Here is a 23,848-nt window from a genome sequence, read left to right on the forward strand (position 1 = left end):
AGAGGGGAGGGAGGGAGGCTACTGCCACTGCTGCCTCAATGCACCGCTGCTCCCTGCTGAATGTCAGCATCTCTCCCCCTCTACTTCCCTCCCCCCCTCCCCTCTGCATTTGACCTTCCTCTTTGTGCTGCAGTGTAATTTCGTCACCACCAGATGGCGTCTGTCTTACAGGAAAGCTGACTGTGGAGTGGACGTTTCATATGAACACAGTCAGTAACCCGTTGTAATTGCAGCGGTAGGCAGTCATAACAGTGGGTGTTGAGTGACAGTAATACACACAGGTCACATAACAGAGTATTTACCCAACGACTGGTGGCTGATATGGGTTCAGTTTGCCAAGGTCATTGGGTACATATTGATTAGGTAACAAAATATTGGTCAGCCCAAGTTGAGATCCTGACTCTCTTGTCATTGGAGTAGATAATAGGTTGTGTGATACAACAAACACCAACTTGAAACTTTGTGTTCCCCCCTCTGATTCTTTCTGTTTTACAAGAGCTGACAATTTAGTTTTCTGTTCTGCAGAGTATCGTCTATCCAGCCACGGTGCTGTTGCTTGTGACAGAAATGTGTGAACCAAATGTTTTGTGCGATGGGGAGCGGGATGAGGGAGAAAAAAACCAAAACCAAATGCACAGCGTTTTTGAGCAGAGAGGTTATAAGAGCTCTAATGGAAATGCAATCCTGTGGACGCCCACTTTACATGAAAATATATGAAATCACACAAATCTGAAGGTTGTTACCCTGGGAGATGCTAAATCTTCTCCATCCAACCCTCCCTCCCTTTTCAATGTATGAGTCACTGTTAAAGCAGGATGCTGTATTTTAAACCCTCAAAAAGAAATAATATGAGCATTAATGACCATTCATTCACTAGTCATTTTCTTACCTCGTGTTTAGGACATTTGATGGAGAAGTCATCCTCATGGAATGTGCAGCCTAAGCAGGAATAGAGAAACAAAGAAAAGGAGAAGAGAATAAGCTACAATGTTGCAGATAGACAATAATAACAAATGAACCAATAGCATGAGTCGAGTGCACAGACCGCCACCCCCCCCCCCCCCCCCCCCCCCCTTGAAATATAATGATATATGACATACAGGTAAGTTTAAAATGAAAAATGCTCACGACAGAGGCAGATAGGGGGAGAAAGAGAGGGAGAGAAAGCAAGAGCGAGAGAGCAACAGAAGAAAGAGAGAGGCTGAGAGGGTGAGTAGCGATACAGGCAGGCAGTCAGATATGGCTGGTGCACTCAGCAGGATTAAAAAGGGCCTCGCTCTGCACCCTGTGCAGGCTCGGCAGACGTGGCAGGCCTTCTAATCCTCACACTGTACTTCCTTGGCATGAGGTAATGTAAGGGGAAGCCACACAACACATGTGCTGACACACAGACACTAACTTATATTGACAACAATGATCAAAGACACACACACACACACGCACACGCACGCACACGCACACGCACACATGCACACGCACACCCACACATGCACTTTAAGTCCCCAGACAGCAGAATGGATGGATGGAGCCACAGGGGTCAATAATTGTGGTCAATAATGCACGCATACACACCCTCCTCCCTCTATCTCATCCCCCTCTCCCTCTTGCACACTCCAGGGTCCCACTTTCCTCTCATCATCCCCTTTATTCAAGGCTCCCTGCTTCTGTTCCCTCCCCACTTTCCTCTTTCTCCCCTAGCACTCTGAGAGATCTTTTCTCGCACTCAATAATGTTACTTCTTGATGCTTTCTCCTTCTCTCATTCCACCCACATCCCCTTGATTTCTTCCCTCTCCTATCCTTTTGTTCCTACCTTCCTTATTTGTTCCCCTACCCATTTCCCTCTAAACTCATGCTCAATTTCACATTCCCAATATCGCTCCTCAGTACCCCTCAGTTTTTCTGACCTCTCTCCACACTTCCATCCCTTGTTGCTTACTTCATTCTGTCGCTGTGGTCTCTTACCTATCTCTTTGGCGCAGACATAGTGGTATTTATGAGAGCATCCTCTCCAACAGCAGCTGAGGGACGCCCCCACAATCTGGCACTTGAAGCAGCTCTGAAGTTAGTCAGACAGACGGACATATGGACCAAGACCAATATAGTAACATTCAAAATGACCAATAGAGGGACATAGAGAGGGAAAAAAGAGAAAAAAAGTCAAAAGTTAACTTCAATTTCTCAAAGAACCTGCAACATATGTATTTTTAGTTCCGTTAGCATGCACACATTTTTAGAATTGACTTCATGTTTATAATTGCTATCGTACCGCTTGGGCTGAGTTGCTGGCAGCCTCCCTCAGTCCGTAGAGCCTCCCAGCTACCATTACTACCCCCTTGGTCCAGATGGTGCAGTTTTCATGGGCCCAGTGCTCTTTACTCTCTGCTTCTACTTGTAGCCGTTGAAACACACTGCCCCCCCTCTCTTGGTCACTCGAGGCCCCTGAGCTGACAGCCTGAAGCTGCTGCATCCTCCTGAACCTCTCTCGGAGCGTTAATCTTCGTGGACCAGCCTCCTGACCCGTTCTCTCGGCTCTTTCTGCCCGCCGATAGCGCCAATGATGGTGCCTGCTACTACTGCCCTCTTGAGCTGACGCCTCTGTACCGCCCTCCTTTTCTGTGCTGCCCTCGCCCTCATTCTTTAAAGAGTTGCTCGGTTCGTCACTGCTGCTACTGTCGGTTTTCTGTGACTCTTCCCTGAGGGACTCTGTGTGCTCCATGGTCAAAATCTTCCGTGGTACGCAATCCTCTGTGTAGTAGGGGCCGCACAAATCACCTAGGTCTCTGTAGTTTGCTGGCTTTCCACAGAGGCAACATGTAAGACAATTGTCAATTAGATCCCTTTTGACCAAGGGTCCCTGTAGCATGGCAGCAGTGTTTGGCACACCTTTTGCAACTGTGAAAGGATTTCTCATTCTGAGGATGCCTTTTTTTTCTACGTCTCTGAAATATGACTGCATCCTCAGGCTTGTTGACTATGGCACACCAAGAAGAGAAGTCTCTGGAGTTGTTAATCCGTACATAAGGACAGAAAGACAAATTGGGATTTTGATGGACTGGTTTGCGCCTGATTCTTTTCATAGTAACAATCTCAGTTTGTTTTTCGGTTAGTGTTACCACAGGACCCATGATGCATGGCTCAGATTTCTCATCTACTTCTGTTTCTCTTCTTTCCATTTCTTCTTTTTCTCTCTCCTCTTTTTGGATACTTTCACACCCTGCAGCCCTTACTACTGCCTCAATAACCTCCATGGCGTCTTTCATCCCAGGTTTTGGCCCAGGCTTTTTGTGGACTTTCATTGGCTTGCCTGGAACCTGCTCTGGTGAGGATTTCCCTCGTTTTCTCTTACTTGGATTTGTGGATGGTTTTCTGCCTCTCCTAGGTTTCTTAATGAGTTCTGTGCTTGTAACCTGGGGGGCTTCTGTAATCTCATCTGTGCTGATTGGCAGAGGTCTTGTGGGCTCTGTGGGGGTTACCTTCTCTTCTTCCTTCTCGTGTTGTTGTTCTGCTGTTTCAATATGTGTCTCCTCAACTGTCTCTGTTTCTTCCAGAGAAGCTTGGCCTTTTCTCTTCTTTCTCCTCTGTTTTAGATGCATCTCATGGTTGTTTTTAATGGCCCTCTGCTTGGCCAGCCTTGGTGTTGTAACTATTAGGCTCCCTGCTTCCAAGGCTACTATTGTGGCATCTGTGCTCTCCACCATTGCCCATCGCTTCCTTTTAGTTCTCGAGGACTTGGAAGCAGAAGATACACTTTCTAAGGCCTGTAGTGCAGAATCTCCTAGAGCCCTGACTTCTTCTTGGGGGGTCTATTGAGCTCCAAACCTTGTCAGCTCCAGCATCCTGCTGTGTCTTTGTTTCAGAGTTTTGTTGTCTTGTCTCTGCCTTATTTAATAGCTCTTCTGTCACCCGTTGTCTCACTTCATCTGGTGTTACTGCCTCTTGAATAACCTCACGCTTTTCGTCTTCTTGTGTAATCTCCTTTTTTCTATCCACTCCTTCAGGTTGTTTCACTCCCTCTTGTCTAGACTCTATACTTTTGACTTCTCCCTCTATCATTTCAGTGCTATTTATGAGCATAGTTGCCTCACCTTCCTTTAAGACATGTTGAGACAAAGCCTTAGCTGTCACATCATCAGTTAGATTAGTGTCTATCTGAGGAATTGGGAGGTGTTTCTTCGAACTAGGAGATGTTATTTTCTGCACCATGGCCTCGTACTTCTGTCCTCTGCCTTTGCGTGGTGGGAGAACCTTCGTTCTAGTGGGGCCTTGAGGAGGCACCACAGGCACATCACTGGCGATATCAGTTTCACTGATGTTTGGAGGAGTGTCTTTGGGTGGTGGAGCGACTGAAGATGTCTTCTTGGGTGGCCCTCGCTTTCTTCTGGTACCTCTGACACCTTTCTCTTTTGGTGTGGAGACAACCTGTTCCAGCAGAGGGGGTTGGGGTGGTATGGTTTTTGGTTTGGGCTTCGGACCTCTCTTCTTCTTTACTGGTGTTGTAGAAAGTTCTGGGCTTGTTTTCCGTTTCAATGGAAGTGATGTCTTTTCTTCAGATGGTTCAGTTGGGACTGGTTGGGCAAGTGGTGTGGGTGGGTCTGCTGGAACATCTCTGTTTTTCACTGCATTAGGAATAGGAGTTGGAGGTTGTTCCAAAATATCAGACTCCTCTACTTTTGGTGAATCATCACTGGGTTTAATTTCTGTCAATGTCTGGGGCAGAATATCTTCCGCTTTGATTTTTTCTTTTGACAGTTTTTCTTGCGAGGGCTTTCTGGATCTCAATATCATGTTCTTACCCTCCTTTTCTGGTGCCTTAACCTCCGGGTTTGGTTGTTTTTCTTCCTGGTTTACTGCTTTCACATCCTGATTTACTTGTGATATTGTAACTGTTGGGCTCTTCCTGACCCTGCTAGGCAAGTCTGGCAAAGGTGGAAGGATTTCTTCTTGTTGTACGGTCTTTGCTTTTGAAACTGAGCCTTTGGGGCGACCAACTGAGGGCTTGATGGGTGAGGTGTCATCAGGGGGCAAAACATCTGCAGACTTTGGTCCAGGCTTAGGTCCTGGTTTTGGAGCTGCTTTTTGACTGGGTTTTGGTCCAGGTTTTGGCGCAGGATTTGAACCTGGTTTAGGTCCTGGTTTTCTTTTCACAGGAGTCTCAATCTTCTGTGGCAGCTCGGGTTCATTTTGCACAGGTTTTGGTCCTGGTTTAGGTCCAGGTTTTGGCCCGGGCTTTGGTCCAGGCTTTAGACCAGGTTTAAGCCCCGGTTTTGGACCTGGTTTTGCTCCTGGTTTTGGTCCAGATTTTGGCCCAGGTTTGAGTCCCTGCTTTGGTCCTGGTTTTGGGCCTGGTTTTCTCTTTACATGAGGCTCACCCTTGGGTGGCACCTCTGGTGCATTGAATGAGCGAGTACACATTCTTGAACGAAAACCATCAGATAGCATTTTGGGAGTCTGGCTCACAATAGATTCTTGATGAGTTATGTCAATTTGATCTGAAAACAGCTCTGTTTTGCTTAGAGAAACGCAGGGCTTCTGTGTAGGCGAAGAGGCTCCTTCCTCTTCCTTTTCCCCCTCCCTTTCCAAGCCTAGCTGTCGCCTGATTCCCACACCTGAATGCATGATTCTTCTCCTGCCCCTGGCATGCTTACGTCCAAATGCCCTCGGCTGAGCAGATGGGGCCACAGGTTCTGGCTTGGCCAAAGGGGTCACAGCACTGGCGCAGCTGATGCCCGGCTCCATGTCCTCATCGCCTTTTTTGGGGGAGGGTGGAGTGTCAGCCCAGGAGGGGGCTGAGGGAAGTATTGACTTTCCTGGCAGCTGAGGAGAATCTGGCTCCAATACTTTAGTGTCAATGTGATCAATATGATCTCTGGTCTGAGCTGAAGGTGTTGTCTTGTCATTGAGAGCCGAAAAAACTGGCATAGCAGACTGAGGCTGGGGAGCAGTGTCACCAATGGCTGACTCTCTCGCAGAAGCATCTGCTGTTGCTGCTGCTGCATTTGGATGGGCAGGCGCCCCTGAAGGCTCGTTGTCAGTCTGGAGCTCAGTGCTCTCACTCTCTGTCCTGCTGCAGAAATCTCCAGGAGGCTTTTCTTGCCCATCTCTGTTATTCATGTGTTCCTCAGTGGATGACACTTTCTCCCCCTCTCCGAGTTCCTCCCTTGCCTCTACAGACAGAGGAGGGGAAGAGAAGGTTGTTGTTTCTGTATTTCTTCTTCTTGCTCTTCATTGGCCTCCTCCTGTCCACCCCCCTCCTCCTCCATCTCTTCCTCATCCTCATCATCTCTCCTTTCTCTTTTGTCTGAGTTGCTCTCATCCAAGGCTTCAACTTGGGGGCTGGGAGAGGGGTTTTCTGAGCTGTCCTCCTTCTCTGTGGAATATTGATCCTGTTCAAGGTCACCCCTAGAAATGAAAGGCAATGTTTTCACTGAGCTCTCAGACGCAGTTGGTGACTCAGACTTGAACGCCTCGGATTTCATCTCATGGCCAAAGTGTTCCTTGTGGCTGGTGTCAGAGAGAGCTGCTGGGGATTGTTCAACTGAGTCTCTTGTATCAGGGTCATATTTGCTCTGAGCCTCTTGGTACACAGTCTCCTTATAGCAATATTTAGTTTCTGTCTCTTCTTCGTTTACTTTGCTGTAGAGAGCTGGGCATTTTTCTTCATCTGACCATTTCTCCAGATGCTCTGTTGATTTAGTTGTGTCTGAATCTCTTTCATGGTCAGGAGTGTTTTGTGTGGACACCTCCTCTTTCTCGGACGTTTTCTCTGTCCAGGCTGATTCTTCAAAGTTCTCTTTGACAGGCTCGTTAATATGCTGTATATCTGAAGGGGAGTCCCTTTCTTGTTTCATAGGACTGGGGATTGTAAAGCTTGTCGGCGACCTCTCATCACCAATGCTCTTCACTGGAGTACTCATGCCATCTCCCCCCTGCGATGACTGACATCTATTAGGATCAGGGGTAAGGTTGTGCAGACCTGAGTCCCCAGACCTGGTGGACATATCATCTGGAGATGTCATCGAGCAGGAAGAGGCTGTGTCCAGGCTGAGTTGTGTGTTATTGGGGGCCTGTGCTGGACTTCTGCCCTGGCCACAGTAGTAGTATCCCCTCTCCAGCTGTTCATCACTACTGCTGGAGTACCCTCCCTCCTGGAGCTCCATGGGCATTGGCTGGTGCTGTGGTGTAGAATAAGGGTCCTGCATGGCGCCTCCGCCAATACTACCACCACCCCCATCTGGATAAGCAGGACTTTTGTACTCCTCACCCTTTTTGGCGGATGCTCCAGTTCCAGCACTGCTGTTGCTTCCTCCACTGCTGCGCTTACCGCTTTTCTTGTTGGCCACCATAGCCTCTGAAAGCAGCAGCTGCTGGACATTATTCGAGATGTTCTCTACCTGAGAGGTGAGGGCATTCAGACTCCACAAGCTGGGGTTTGACAACAGCTTCTCTGAGAAGCGCTCTTTCATGGTGGGGACCTGTGGCGTCGTAGTGTAGCTGTGGGGGGCTGCATGGGGCACATTGGGTGAGGGGTGTGAGCGTGGGGGCATCAACATGGTGTTGGTATTGGTTTGCTCCTGTATACCAGCTGAAGAGGATGAAGCGGATGAAGCTGCCCCAGGGGTCATGGGAGGTTGGCCATACTGGAACGACTCTGGATTGATCATTAGTGGTGAAGGGGTGGAGCTGTACGAGGGGGAGCGTCCTACAGACCGTGCAGGGGAGTGGCTTGAGGAGGGGCTGCAGGTCTGATAATACTGTTCTGGTGATCTGACAGACAGCTCAGAGAGACAGTAGTTCTGTTGTGGTTGGCTGTAGTGTTGATATTTAGGGTGGGGCTCCTGGGGGTTAGGCATGGCCTGTAAAGGGGGCTGCTGCTCATAACCTCTGGAGGGAGTCTGCTGGTAGCCGTAACTGTTCTGGGTCGACCGGTAAGCCCCTGGCTTCAGATTGCTGTGGCTGCTCATTTGTCTGCCATACTGGGAGTTGGGGGGGTATGTTGTAACCTTTATAACACTGGGGCATAGGGCTGCACTTTTCCATGTATGGCGAAGGAGAGGGTGAGTGCTGTGGGTAATGAAGGTGACTCTGGGGGTACATGAGAGGGGAGGGGGAAGGGTTAGTGGGGTGGGGCTGATGGTGGGGGCTAGTATAGGCAGGGGTGGAGGGCTGGTGGCACTGGGTCTGCGAGTGGCCCAGCATGTTCTGGTCCATATACTGAGAAGACACAGGTGCGGGGGTCCCACCAGCCTCCATACGCCCCACCATCTCCGGGTCATACTGTGCTAACTGGGCTGAGTCCTCCCATTTCTGCTGGAGGTGACCCTCACTCATATACTGGGCTGAGTAACTCCCCGGGCCCATGTGGTTACTATAGCCCCCGGGACCCTGTAGGTGTTGTCCGGGGTTTGGTGGGGGCACTTTGGTTCCTCTGTAGGATTTCTTTGCCTGCGAGGATGCTGGGATCCCATTTCCACTCCCATTCCCTCCACCATTGCCAGGGTAACCAGGGTATGCTTGCTGGCTGTAACAGTCCTTGGGTACTCCTGCTGTTCCCGGTCCCCCAGCTGGAGGCATGGTGGTGGGGTTCGCCAGTGGATGAGCCTCATAGCCTGACCTGGTGTGCCCTGGGCCTGGGCCTGGGTGTGGACCGGGGCCTGGGTGTGGACCGGGGCCTGGGTGTGGACCGGGGCCTGGGTGCGAACCGGGGCCTGGGTGCGGACCGGGGCCTGGGTGCGGACCGGGGCCTGGGTGCGGGTGCTGAGGGTGGGGATGATGCGGGTGTTGCCGGTAGGTCTCCAGACGGGATAATTCATGAGGCTCCTGCTGGTAGCAGGGTTGGTTGCTGTGGTAACCACCGCTGCGCTCACGGAAGGACTGCATAACTCTCTGCGTCTGTAGCCAGAGCTGGGAGGGGGAGGTGAGGTGAGACGGGAAAGGGGGGGAAGGGGGGTTAGGGGTTCTGAAGGCAAGGAGAGAGGGGGCGAAAGAAAAGAGAGAAAAATACGAGGGTTAGCGCCGATGAGGTTCAGCCATTCTGCATTTCTCTTTTCATATCTCTTTCTATTTTGACATCCACCAGGAGTTTAAGCAAGCATAAACAAGAACACACACATGTACACATCCTGTCTACAGTATCATTTCGATTTTTTCACTCACAAATACAAATCTATATTCACTTTATTTAAATAATTTGATTTCACAACAATAACGACAACAATATAATACTTTTTTCTTCTCCAGCTTTAAAGAAACTTTGAATGTGTTTGTATATGTCTCTGTGTAAGCCTCTCAAGATGGAGGTGGCAGACAGGTGATGCGTGCAGTGCAACATCCTTATTGGTTCATAGCACATTCTCAACTGAACTCACTTACAGAGCCTCTGTGGCTATTTAGCTTTCCAGCTGACTTTGTATAATGCATTATTCATTGTTATTGTTTTGGATCAAACATGATCCCCAGACTTAGCCCCTTTTTTATAACTACTCCAAGATATTCAAATGTATTACTTAAACAAATAATGTAAAGCGATTTTATCTGATTTATCTTTGATGCAGTGTTTCATAAGAGGTTCAACTGCGACTTGTTTTTCTTCTCCTCTCTCCTCCCTGTCTCCCCCTACACAGATGCAAACTCCAATTTCCTCCAAGGGGAAGTGGGAAGTCTTACAGTGTGTATTTGCGCGCATGCTTTCAGTACACCAGCAGGGGGTTCATATGGTGTGTTTTTGGGCTTGGTGTGTTTGTTCCAGTGTATGTGGCTGTGTCTATCTGTTATCTCTTTCCGGTGTATGCATGTGTGTGTGGGTGTTTTTGAGAGCGTGTTTATGCATTCATACAAAAAAGGAAGAAAAGAAGGAGGGGTGGAGAGTGCTCTGTTCTATAAAAGGAACAGAGTCACCTGGAGACGGAGCACTGAGTGTGTGTGTGTGTGTGTGTGTGTGTGTGTGTGTGTGTGTGTGTGTGTGTGTTTTGTGTGTGTGTCAGCCGGTTCCAGCACAATATTCCGGCATTCAGCCCGCCCCAGGGACAGTGGTGCATCCCACCAGAGGCACAGTAGCATTATTCATCTGTGTGTGTGTGTGTGTGTGTGTGTGTGTGTGTGTGTGTGTGTGTGTGTGTGTGTGTGTGTGTGTGTGTGTGTGTGTGTGTGTGTGTGTCGTTGTGTGTGTGTATATCTGTGCGTGAGGAAACAAAGCAGTGTGTGAATGTAGCGTGCATATACTTGCATGTGCCTCAATGTGAGTTTGTCAGCTTTTGCAGTTCTGTTGGTGTTTATGTATGCAGGTCCACAGTGTTGGCAGTCCCCTAGATATACACACAACAAACACACACATTCATACGCAAACACAAGCTCACACACCTATAGATTCCCCCGGAGATTCTCTGTCCTCCCTCCTACCTTCCTATCTCCCATGCCTGCATCCTACTAGTGCAGCACCTGCTGTGTCTATGTGTATGTGAAACTGTGTGTGAGGTTACTTGTTTACACAATGACCTAAATAAGATGCTTATAGGGGACAAAAGACGGTATTCAGCCAGACCAAGCGTGCCCAGCAGAGCAGAGAGGATGGACACATGGCTTTTAGGGATCCAGTGTCGAGTGCCACATGTTTATCTTTGCATTGTGTGTGTTTCTGACACAATCGCTTTTCTCCACAATAGCACATAACAAAGAATAATGAAGTAATTACATTTTTGCTAAAAACAGAGCAAACAAGCCAAATGAACCCCTCGCGCCGATCAATTAACTTCACTCCTCCTTCTGTCCTTTCCTTCAACAACACGTATATGAGTGCCGTCTACATTCAAATCACGTCTCCTCTCCACCTCCACACTGCACCCCCCCCCCCCCCCCCCCCCCCCTTCCCCTCCTGTCTTCCACAGAGAGCCCTGGCATTGTGAGCGGTATTTGTGGATGCACCACGTCATGTCCGTGCCTCAGTAGGGGTCAGAGAGGAGAGAGGACGATGGATACATGCTGAGATTGCCTAAGAGAAGAAGAGATGTAGTAGAAGCAAACACACGTACCGCTCACCGTCAGTGCTTCGTGTGCACACAAATGCAAACAGTAAGACTCCCATTGTTTTCTTGCGTGTGTTTATGTTTTCTTCCCCCTATTTTTCCCTTTCTGTGTTTTCAGTTATCTTTCTTTCTTTCTGGTATCTGTATCTCATCTCTACCTTCATTTTTTACATGTTCTTTTCCACTCTGAGTTCCCTCCTATTGGCCCCTTGCCATGACTGAATATTAGAATGGCACCGGAAGGGAAAGACAACAAAGTGTCAGGGTCTTATTGGAGGAGAGGGAGAAAGAGTCATTTGAGGCTGGGGGAGATATCGAGTGTTGGGGGGGGGGGGGGTGCAAGATAGAAGTGATAGAATGATAAGTTTGAACAGGAGGATGAGTAAAAGGGGGTGCAGAGGACAGAGGAGGACGGATGATTTACTGAGTGGGCTTTACAACATGGGCTCCTGGGAAATGTGAGCCGCAGCAATCACCACACACACACACACACACACACACACACACACACACACACACACACACACACACACACACACACACGCACACACACACACACACACACACACACACACGCACATTTCACTTGCACATAGCTGCATGCAAAATGGTAGATTGTGCACAAGCGTACTATGCGGTTGGGTCCATAATTAGCCAAATGCTTCACCCCTGCAGACAAACATGAGCTGCTCGAAGTGTGATTGATTACGTTGGGCTCTGCCCACTTCAAATCTCATCAAGGCAGCTGCCTTCATAACCAGCTTCATTGTTATTTTAGATTTGTAAACCTTAAAGTCACATCAGTGTGTGTGTGTGTGTGTGTGTGTGTGTGTGTGTGTGTGTGTGTGTGTGTGTGTGTGTGTGTGTGTGTGTGTGTGTGTGTGTGTGTGTGTGTGTGTGTGTGTGTGTGTGTGTGTGTGTGTGTGTGTGTGTGTGTGTGTGTGTGTGTGTGTGTGTGTGTGTGTGTGTGTGTGTGTGTGTGTGTGTGTGTGTCCATGTGTGTTTCCTTTAAAAACGTGTCCAGGAGGACCTTTTCAGATCTCTGTCTGTAAATAAAATATTGCCAGGAAGGAAGGACAGGAGGAAAGGAGTGTAAAGGAGGGAGGGGAGGGTGATGGAGGAGGGGAGGGTGAATCTGATTGTTCCGCTGGATGGTTCATAATGCGCAGAGCTGCGACTGGTTACAGTCCCCCCTTCATTCTTTTTTTATCCTCTCTCCCTCTCTTTCATCGCATCATCTTCAGAGGCAGCTTGAGATGGGATTTATCTTCTTTCTCTCCACACACACACGTGCACACACACACACGCACTCGCGTACACACACACAAAAACACATGCGTGCACACACAAACAGACTGTTCTCGTTCCATCAACTCTGAAGCACTTTTCGTTCAAATATTTGACCTGCTCTCTGTCTATCTGACACTAACAAACACACACATGCAAATCCAGATACACACAGACACACACACACATATAAATGGATGCATACAGAGTAGAAGGGTGGAACGCCGTCCTGTGTATTTACTTCCCCAGTCATCCTGGTTAATTATGCATGCAGAGGCAGTTTGCTGGGGAGCCGGAGCAGCCTGGGAGGAAACACACACACACCCTCACCCCGTCACACATTTTCACAAACAGCTCTACTTCACCACCACCTCCGAAATCATCACAACACCACGCACACCAAAGCTCAGCTCACATGCTCCTTGACAAACCCGACAACGCACTCGAAAATAACCCAAACACACCTCTCTCCCAGCCCCCGCCCCCCACCTCAACACACACACTCACGTCTAACACATCTGACTTTAACACCCTGTTTAACACAGCACGCTCCGAAATAACACAGCAGCCCTCCCTGTCGCTGCTCCCAATCAGCACGCTGCTATCCCCTTTGCTAATTACAGACACTTCAACGGTGCACAAAGAGCATTCAGATGCCTCCAACCATCATTCTGTCTTCTCAAATCTGCCAGTATCCTCCCCTCTCGGCGGACACTTTGCCCTTTTCCTTGACAACCGCAGGTTCCCCACACTGGGAGAGCAGACAGACAGATGGACGGACAGACAGACAGTTCCTCTCTGTCTCTCTCCTCCTCTGCAGTGTCTGGCCAGGCTGTGTGGGTGGGTTCCTCAGGGAGAGGCTTAGGAGATGGAGGAAGCCAATATCTTGCCTGACATTTGTCACCGTCCTGTTGTCATGACACACAGCTGGAGGTCACGGGGGGTCACAGGCATCCAGTCACATAGATTATAGGAAGAGACATAGAGAGGAGGGGGGGGGGGGGGGGGCTGGCGGGGCGCTTTGAGGCTATTGGAAAGGAAGCAAGAAAACTCAATTGGAGGGCTGACAGTGAGCAACAGTGTGTACCTTGATGATGTCAACAGTCTGATAATATTGAGCAGTTTGTTCGTACATTAAGTCTGACATAAATGTAAAGATTTCCATCAAATATCATTGATATGTTAATCGCTATCCATCTTCTCCCTATGTTTGCTTGTTTTCCTTCTTCCATACAACCTAATGTGTTACACTGGCCTCACAGTGTTAATGAACAAAATATATTGCCAAAAGCGTTAAATGAAAATGAACAACATTTTTTTTCCCTTGATTAAATCCAGCATGATTATCTTTTAGTTTTGAGGCTGAAACGACAAAATACTGTGTGTGTGTGTGTGTGTGTGTGTGTGTGTGTGTGTGTGTGTGTGTGTGTGTGTGTGTGTGTGTGTGTGTGTGTGTGTGTGTGTGTGTGTGTGTGTGTGTGTGTGTGTGTGTGTGTGTGTGTGTGTGTGTGTGTGTGTGTGTGTGTGAGGTGCAACTGTCTTGTCTCGGGGGTTTAGGATGACTCATCGACATTCACAGGCACACGGCACATCAACGCCAACCACACACACACTCTATACAGACATTACTCAAATGCATAAACCTGGGAGAAGAGGAGAGGGAAGTCTTGACGGTACAAAGACAGATAGACACGCAGGGCGGCAGCTTCACCATGAAACAATAAATAAAGGTCAGAGAGAGAAAGGCAGATGTGTGTGTGGGTAAGCCAGATAGAGAGAGAGAGGAATGCTTCAGCCTCCACGGTTATCTACTTTGTGGTTAAGGTTCAGAATTCCTATTTGTCTTTGAAAGCAGAATGCAGAGGTGATGTTATCCCTCCACACCGTAGAATCACATCCTACTTCTATACTCTCTTTGTGAAAAAAGGAGAAATAAAATGTATTAGGAGCGCTAGGCTGGATAATGTGCGTGTCTATATGTTTCTATCTTCTTCCTTGACTGACGGGTTGGTGATGTCACATGACCTTTCAGAGAGAAACAACCTCACACTGGGACCCGTGACGCCATAAAAACAACAAAAACAACAGGGTCTGCAGTCGCCATGGTAACGACAGAGCCACACAGTCAAGTGGAAAACCTTGCATATGAAGAAAATATCACACAACGACAAGAAAAGCCTAGCGGTATATAACTATAGGGGTACTATTTCAGGCAAAGGTGACGCACGACAGTAAAAAAAAGATTTTCTGAAATGAATTCCATGTAATCTGTTATCAGGAATCACTTCATTGTGCTGCCTCAGATGCCCATCATTTGGTATCAAGTGCCTCCTGGGAAGAAGTCAACTCATTGTTTGTGTGAATATTGCCAATTAGAAAACCCTGCTGTGTGTATTGTTTTGACAAGGTCTGTGTGTTTCTTTTCCTCATCACTGAATCTTTGAGAGCAACATATTGATCAGTTTGTCCCACACAGAGATCAGAAAAAGAGAGTATGTGTTCAGTGACTCACAACCCAGACTCCAACATGCAGCATTAAGTCAGCATTGTGCGTTCTTTTGAAAGACACGCTTTGATTTAAATCTGCTCCATCTACATATATGACTTTACATACGCTCTAGGGCATACCTCTGTATTATTTCCCACTCGACAATGGGAGGAAGATGAGCATGTGGGCTGTGAAAGGACACATCCTGTAGACCTATTTCTCTCTTTTCCATTCTTCTAGCCTTGACCTCAAATTATTCATCCCTCCCTATTTCTGCTCTTTCGCACAACGCTCCGTTATCTCTTTTTCTATCCATCTTCCCTCCCTGTCTCTCCCTCTGTCTTTCAGTACGGTCACCTCCAGCGGGCAGCTGCCGAGCGTTGCCCTTTGAAGGACTAAACCTGGCTTTGTTTACATGGTAACGGAGTGATGAGACGGGTGGGGAAGGAGAAGGATGAGCCTGAGAAAATAACAGGCACACGGGCAATCAAGTGCACGCCACATACACATCACATAGGTCCTGTTTGTTTGCTGCAAAGGTTGTCGTGGATACCTGAGCATGTGACAAGAATCAGGAAAAAGGAAACGGATTGCTCATTACGTGCTTATGTGCACAAAGTGAATAAATGTGTGTCTAGGTAGGTGAGTGTAAACATGAATCATTTCCAGCTTGTGCAAGTGTTGTCTAATATGTTCTCATACCTGCAAGCAGTTTGGCGTGAGCGGGCTTGCTGAGCACCTGAATGATCAAGCCTGACTGCCTGCAACACCCCTGCAGTGTGTGTGTGTGTGTGTGTGTGTGTGTGTGTGTGTGTGTGTGTGTGTGTGTGTGTGTGTGTGTGTGTGTGTGTGTGTGTGTGTGTGTGTGTGTGTGTGTGTGTGTGTGTGTGTGTGTGTGTGTGTGTGTGTGTGTGTGTGTGTGTGTGTGTGTGTGTGTGTGTGTGTGTGTGTGGGTGTGTGTGTGTGTGTGTGTGTGTGTGTGGGTGTGGGTGTGTGGGTGTGGGTGGGTGTGTGACTGAGGGCATTGGTGGACTCCAGCTAACCTCCCATAACACAGAACGAGTGAGACGTACAGACAGAATAGAAAGGAGAAGAACAAAGAGAGAGAATGGGATGCTCTTTGGCTTCATGTTCCCATAGTACCATAGTATTGATAACCTCAACCATGCCCACACACTTATTCTGCTTTTTTCCCTACAGGTTACTCTTTCACACACTCACACACACACACACACACACACACACACACACACACACACACACACACACACACACACACACACACACACACACACACACACACACACACACACACACACACACACACACACACACACACACACACACACACACCACACTGTATTGGGCCGCAGAGCTACTTGGTATTCCATCAGAATCCTCCAGCAAAGGGAGATTGTGGAGCACAAGAAAGAAACAATGCAGAAGGAAAATGGGACAGGAGAAGAAGAAAGATGCATTCAGTAGCGATCTCATCGAGTAAATTCTTGTTCACACTGAAGGCTGAATTGCTTATTTTTAAACGTATTTCAAATGCTGATGCAGAGAGGAACAGTAGCAACAAAGGTGCAAAGTTTTGAGGTTGGAGAACAGCCGTAAAATGGCTCATATCTTGCAGTGACCCATTTTGGTTTGGTCCAGCAAAGAACATCTTTCTGCCGCAGACACAAACACACACACACACACACACCTCCGACACACACACATCCGCCCTTTGCAGGTAATGGGGTGGAGCGCTCCACTGAAGCAGAGGGAGTGGTGTTGGAACAGGTTCTGTGTGAAATCCCTGCTGGGGCCCACGGTGTGTTCCACATTCGATCCCTGCACTCTCATTTACACGTACACACAAGTACTCACATGTACACACACACACACACACACACACACACACACACACACACACACACACACACACACACACACACACACACACACACACACACACACACACACACACACACACACACACACACACACACACACACACACACACACACACACACACACACACACACACACACACACACTGATTGCACCTGCTCCCTCTTTGTGCCACTTCGGTTCATCTAATTGATGATGCCGTGTCACTCCTGCTGTCTCTCTCCAACACACACTACCTCTTCCTCTCAGTTCTCCTTTCCGTGTCCTTTACGTTGTACCCTGTCCTCCGCTGTCCTCTATCTTTCATACCCTTTCCTTACCCTGTAGCCACTGTGCAGATGCTGGCAGTGCTGTGTGTACATATGTGTGTCCCTCTGACCTTGTCTTAGGTGGCAGGCAGCTCACTGCTCTGGCACATTGAACCCATAGCCTGGAGGAGAGATTTGTACTGGGGATGAGCAGACTCAGATGTTGTCCTCTGCAGGTGGTTGTCTATAAAATACGAATGAGTGAGTGCGAGGTTGCCTATATTGTAGGGGAAAAGGAAAAATACGCTTTGGTAATTCCAGAACTTGCCTGAGAATCATCACCTTTTTAGGTTTTCTTCAGTATTAAAGGTGGGGTATGTAATTTATTTCAGAAACACTTTTTGTTATATTCCATGGAATGCTCTTAACATCCCGATAGCAATGAATATATTAAATGCTTTGACAATAAATACTTAAAAAAATGTCATCTGTGGAAGCCGTAGTACTGTAAAAAGCACGACCAATCATTTTAGCCGGCCCGGCTAAAATAACTGGATGGCCTACCTGCCTGTCAGCCTTCCATCTGTGCACAAACTTATCTCGTGCCCTCATTGGTCATGTGTGCGTTCGTGTGTGTTGGAGGAGGGGCTCTGTAAGGAAGTGGCAGATTTTTTCCGGTTGTGTATTTTCAAATTCTAGCGCACTCGAGCTGGTTTCTCCAAAATTACCTACCCTACCTTTAAACACATCCAGTGATAGTTATGTGTGCATGCATGGCTATACTGCTAACATGAATGGCTTGCTTTTAATTTGTTCAATGGTTCAAATTTGCCAAAATGTAAACAAAAACTTGCAGAAAGTGCATTGTAATCCAAGAGAAAGAAAGATACCTGTGCCATTAATTAAAAAGAAGGTGCATACCATACATTCCCATGATGCTTTGGGGTGTCAACAGAAAGTGAAATGGTGCCATGGAGGTGCATTTGGAATCTTTTGGCTACAACTTTAGCCTAATTTATTATTTTGGGCAAATTTGAACCATTAAACCTACAGTATGCCGAATTAACAGAAAGACGTTCCTGTTTGCAGTCTACCCATAAATGTACAGCTATCACTTGTTTGTCTTTTTTTATACTGAAGAAAATCTAAAAACGTGATGATTCTCAGGCAAATTCTGGAATTAAAAGGAGCGTCTTTTTTCTATGATTTCAAAGCGGATTTATGGACCTTCATTTGCGATGGACTTCGGAGAAAATGGAACAATCCGTACGGGTAAGTCACACTGAATATTCAAATATATGTTTAACCTCTATGTGTTCATATTTGACTGAGTTAGCACTCCGGGAAGAAGCAGTAACATGTTTTACACAAAATGCGGCTATCGGTCTCTCTGCTGTAAGTGTTTTAAGTACCTTAATATCCTCCATGAGCATGAGCGGAGTGTCACAGCCACTGCTGCAGCTCTAAATGCTGACCATGTTGTTGCTCGGGTCAAATCAGCGGGCCAATAACTGGCTTCCTGTTGTTTCCAGAACACCTGCCTGCACCTGTCCTTTTAACCTCATGCAGTAACTTTTCCTGCTTCTCTCCCTCTGCCCCACTTCAACCTGAAAACGTCTGTGTGGCCATGCATGTGACTGTGTTTGTCTTAATCTATGTGGTCTTGATAGTAGGCCTATATGTTCCTGGATCTTAAATTAATAGAAGTTTTATGTGTAGAGCACCTTTCATACAAGAATTGCAGTCCAAAGTGCTTCACAGTAGATAATTGATATCTAATAAAATTAGACATAAAATGAACATATAATAGACATAGAATATAAAATAGATTAAAATGTAAGATGATATAATAGTGCATTAAAAGGAGGAAAGTGCAAATTCACATTGGGATTGTAACCTGAAATAATGGCAGCGATAGGATAATTTTAATAATGATAACCCAAAATCAGGTGGCAGTTTAAGATGCATCAGAATGCATTGAGAAAGTGTTAGCCAACTTAAAGTCTAAAGTGAACACATATGTTTGGAGCTTTTTCTTTTTAAAGACATCATCCACCGAGCAGGCTTCCCTGATGTCTTTGTTCCATAGCTTTGGGGCATAATTGACGAAGGCTGCTTCACTGCATTTGTGCCTCCTAGAATCTTCCAAGAAGGTGTCCTTGATGGCCTGCTCTCTCCTCTACTCTCAACAGTTACCTGAGTACCAGACTGGGGAATACTTTACTCCATTTGCAGACGCAGACAGACCGACACTAAGAGGAGGCTCGCCACAGATACATCGATGGCAGATAGCCGAAATGAGAGGAGGAAAGCAAGAACCAAGTGAGGAGAAGACGACATTTGATCTGAACAGATTAGGAGAGGGAAGGAGAAAAAATGGTGTGAGACTGAGATGAGGGTGGGATATATTTAGGAATGGAAAGAGCAGATGTAGGGAGTTTGGCAAGAAATGGAAGACTGTCTAGGAAGATAGGTGAGAGAAGTTGGAGTGACGGGAAGAGAGAAAGGGAAATATGAGAGGGTAAAGATAGGACACTCGAGGAGATGAGAGGTTAGTGGTGAGATGTGAAGGAGAGTGTAAAGTACGAGAGGCGACGAAAGTGAGCAAGAGATGCTGCGAGATCAAGGAAGCTGGTGGAGGAAAAAAAAACTTGGAGTGAGAAGGGGAGAGAAAGAAGAGGAGAGGAGAGGATGTGAGATCGAGGGCACAGAGACAGGGAGAGGAAGAGTGGGAGGCAGAGGGGGAGATAGATGAAGCTGTGAGATCAAGGCAGATGTGAGGGAGGATGAAGTACAGGGGGGGGGAGGAGGGCACGGTGGTGAGGCGAATGGAGAGATGCAGGGAGGAGAGTAGAAACGGAGATCGTTAACGCGGGGCCGTGCTGCCTATTGATTTGCGTTAGTGTCTCGAGCCGGTGAAATAACAGTGGTGCTTGGATGCAGACTACCTCGTCATTAGCAAACACAGCTCTGGAGACGCCACAGTGTGTGTGTGTGGCGGGCGCGTGCGTGCATGAAGTTTGTGTGTGAACATATGGCACGTTTGATGTCCACATGATTAAGACCAAGAGAGAGTAGTAAAAAAAGTAGAGAGACAGATGACAAAGTTATAACACTTTATAGGAGAGGAGGACAGATTGTAGGGAAGGGAAAAACAGATTGAGGGGGGAGACTAGCAGACTGTGTCGAGTGAATGATGGGGAAAAAAAGATCATGACAGGCTGTCTCAGGTGATACACCTCTCAGTTCAGGTGACAGATCTATCGGCCACTTCTCACAGGTAGGTGAAGAGAGAAAAAGTTCGCTTTATTTCATGCTCTTTTTTTCACCTTTCCGCATGTGTGACGCAGTGTGATGGCGGCAGGAGAGGTGATGTGTGTGTGTGTGTGTCTCGCCAGGGACCAGGGAAGTGTGAATATGGCTGTGGAGCTCTGCCAAACTCAGCCCAGGAGTTGGGAGGGGAAAGAAAAGAGAAAGACAGAGGAGGAGGAGGAGGAGATGATGAAGAGGAGAGCGGGAAAAAAAAGTCCATCCTTTGTTCTTCGTTGATGAAAGGAGGAATTGGATCCTCTACTCCCACTCCCGCTTTCTCTCTTGGTGATGAGCCTTGATGTGTTAGGGTGAGTGAGCGAGCAGGAGACACACACACACACACACACACACACACACACACACACACACACACACACACACACACACACACACACACACACACACACACACACACACACACACACACACACACACACACACACACACACACACACACACACACACACACACACACACACACACACACACACACACACACACACACACACACACACACACGCACTGCTGCCTTATTCCACTCAACTAAAACCCAAATGACTCCTCGCTCACTAATTAAACTTTAATCTCCAATAGCGCGCAAATTACCTGCCACGCAACTGAGCGCTGAACTACAGGGAGGGAGGGAGGGAGGGAGGAAGGAAGGGAGGAAGGGAGGGATGGACAGATGAAGGAAATTAGAGTTTGAGTGAAGGTCAGACTACACCTGCAGGAGACAAAAATCTTTCCCTCCTTCTGTTTCTTCTATCCTCCGTGTTTACACCTACATCTGTGCTGTTTCTGTGTGTATACGAGGCACTGTAGCTGCAGTCATTTTCCCTCTCTGAGCCAGTCAATGTCCCTCTCACCTGAATGTTATCTCTCTCACACACACACACACACACACACACACACACACACACACACACACACACACACACACACACACACACACACACACACACACACACACACACACACACACACACACACCCACCCACACACACACAAAGTTGATGCCAGCCAAGTCCTCACATCCTCCTCTGCCTGGCCCCGTTCCCATCTCTCTCTTACAGACACAGCCTCTGCTAGGATACAAACATACAGGCACACACTCCGCCATTTTGTGCCACACAGCAGAGGGCATCACACAGTGTGTGGGTGTGTGTATGGTGCATGTGTGTGTGTGTCACTTGGCTAATCACAAAGAACTAATGATAATTACCACCATTTTCCTACCTGCCCCTTTCCAAACCTGACTCTCAGGTTGTGTGTATGCATGCATTTATGTGTGTGTGGCATAAATAAGCCAGTGGCAAGCAAAGTACTGGATCCTAAAACGTCCCCCAACACACCACAGCTACTGCAGTTCATGTACTCTTCCAACAGGAGGATGTTTAGCCAAGAACATCTTTTGTAGTTTGCTATCTATTGTTTTTGCAAAATTAGCCCATTTCCCCATTCCTAAGATGAAACAGTAGGTTATCTACAAAATGCAACCTCTGTGATGGATAATTCAGTTGAAATCCTCCACCACACACTACCTGGGTGTGGATTAAAGGAAGTGCTTGGTCCTAAAACAACGTTAAAACTGCTCAGTACAGCAAGTAGAAAGCTCCTTGCATTTCTTGGTCTATTTTTCTGTTGCAATGCACTTGTTATGATGTGGCACACACAGAAGCATGTTGGTGTAAGACCAATATTTCATGCTTATAGCTACAATTGAAAAACAATATGTACTCGCAAACATCAGGTTTTGCTGTGAAATTAAGATATTCCAGGAGGAAAGTCACTTTTAAAGAGCATTTTCGGGACATTTATTTTATTTCTGTAGCAAAGGAGGCATTAATGGAGGAGAATGAGACACACATTGCGTTTTTCTCAACTGGGAAAACTTGAGTCCTTGCTGTTGCAATTGTTATGGCTTCCATTATTAGTTTTCTCTATCGTGTGCTGAACGCAACAGGCACATTTATTGAGAAGCAATTCTGGGAAGCTCAGAATGGAACGTTTTTCTCTGCAGCAATGTTTCACACATAACAGTTTGATGGTGTATACTATTGTATCTGAGAGGGGACTATACTTTCTAAACTTTTTAACAGAGCTCCAATATCCACCAATTCAAACATTGGGTAAATCCTGCAGTGCTAAAGCAGGACCAGGGAGCTGAGCATATGCTATGTAGGGAACACTTTTATCTTAACTACCTCATGATACCATAGTGTTCAATCATAGCCTGGCTGGTACTTATGAAATAAAATGTTTTCATCTGGGCAGTTAAGTCACAAGACAGAACAATGCTACAGTGAAGGGTGTCTTCACAGTGAGTATTACCCTCATTGGACGGTGGGGTTCGCGGTGGGGAACATCAGGGGACAATCAAGGACATGCCCGTCATGCAATGTTGGCAGTGTGTGTGCATGTGTGTGTCCATCCTGTCTGTTGGTGTGTGTGCACTACCCGCCATGCACAGTCAGGTGTTCTGGGAGGGGCGTTGGCAGAACCAAAGTGCCCATATGCTGGCGACTGAGTGGCAGGCGCAGGGAGGGCGCAGCGAGAGGGGGGGGGGGGGGGGGGGGGGGTCTGCACTACGCCTGCGGTGCATGACTTCATCCCTCCTGCAGGCTGAGACTAAGAGAGGCTGACTGACTTAGAGGGTGTGAAGGGATGCTGCTGGATGGAAAAAAGGGAGGGGCAAAACAAGATAGATACAGGATGAGACCAGAAAAGAGAACAGAAAGAAAAAAAACAATACAAACTACCACATTTCTGCATATAAAGTCTCTGCATGTGGTTGTTCCTGTGGCTTATAATGAGTTTTGTCAGCACTGTATCCTTTTTCAAGCGCCTACATTAGGGGAAAGCAGATATGTACTTTTATTATTATCTTGTGTCACATTGGCACAACAGTGATCCATCAAATGCATGTGTTTGGTTAAGTGAGAAAATCTTTAACATTAAGCTCATAAGAGGCTAGTGTGTGTTCATGGTGTGTGTGTGTGTAAGTGTGTGTGTGTGTGTGATGGGGATACTGCAGGTTTGACACGGCATGTGCCACACGGCTGCATTCAGTGACAGCTCTGTGCTGCTGCCCGAGTCCCAGCTGAACATAAATACTTCTCACACACACACACACACACACACACACACACACACACACACACACACACACACACACACACACACACACACACACACACACACACACACACACACACACACACACACACATACACACACACACACACACACACACACACTTTCATTTCTAAAAGTGTAGAAGACACATCTGGCTCAAAATGTGTGCTAGCTGCTTGCCTTGCATCTTTATGCACACACATTCAAGTCTGCTCACACACACATACACTTTTTCCACCCAAATTAACACTTATACGCAGGTTTTTTTTAATAACACGAGACAACCTGCTAAAATATGCAATAGACTTATTTTCATTACCATTGGTGAGTATCTCTGTCTGTTGTTTTTCTGGTGTGTCATGTTTGACGTTACAGACGTTAGCTGGTTAACAGAAGTGGTGTTAATGAACATTAGGTGGTTATCTTTCTTTTTTTAAATATCTGTTACTTATTCAGTCT

At 47.1% G+C, this 23,848-nt stretch overlaps 1 protein-coding gene across 1 annotated transcript in view; it reads right to left on the reverse strand.

The window, feature by feature from the left end:
• LOC117493382 (retinoic acid-induced protein 1) overlaps positions 1-23,848 on the reverse strand; it is a 30,777-nt gene that overhangs the window by 2,794 nt on the left and 4,135 nt on the right. The window contains 7 exon segments of the mRNA XM_034143909.1: positions 890-939; positions 1,965-2,058; positions 2,269-2,931; positions 2,933-3,796; positions 3,798-6,187; positions 6,190-7,990; positions 7,992-8,958. Coding sequence (XP_033999800.1) covers positions 890-939; positions 1,965-2,058; positions 2,269-2,931; positions 2,933-3,796; positions 3,798-6,187; positions 6,190-7,990; positions 7,992-8,958 — 6,829 coding nt within the window.

The sequence above is a fragment of the Trematomus bernacchii genome, unplaced genomic scaffold (genome assembly GCF_902827165.1).
Source record: "Trematomus bernacchii unplaced genomic scaffold, fTreBer1.1, whole genome shotgun sequence".
Classification (NCBI taxonomy): Eukaryota; Metazoa; Chordata; class Actinopteri; order Perciformes; family Nototheniidae; genus Trematomus; species Trematomus bernacchii.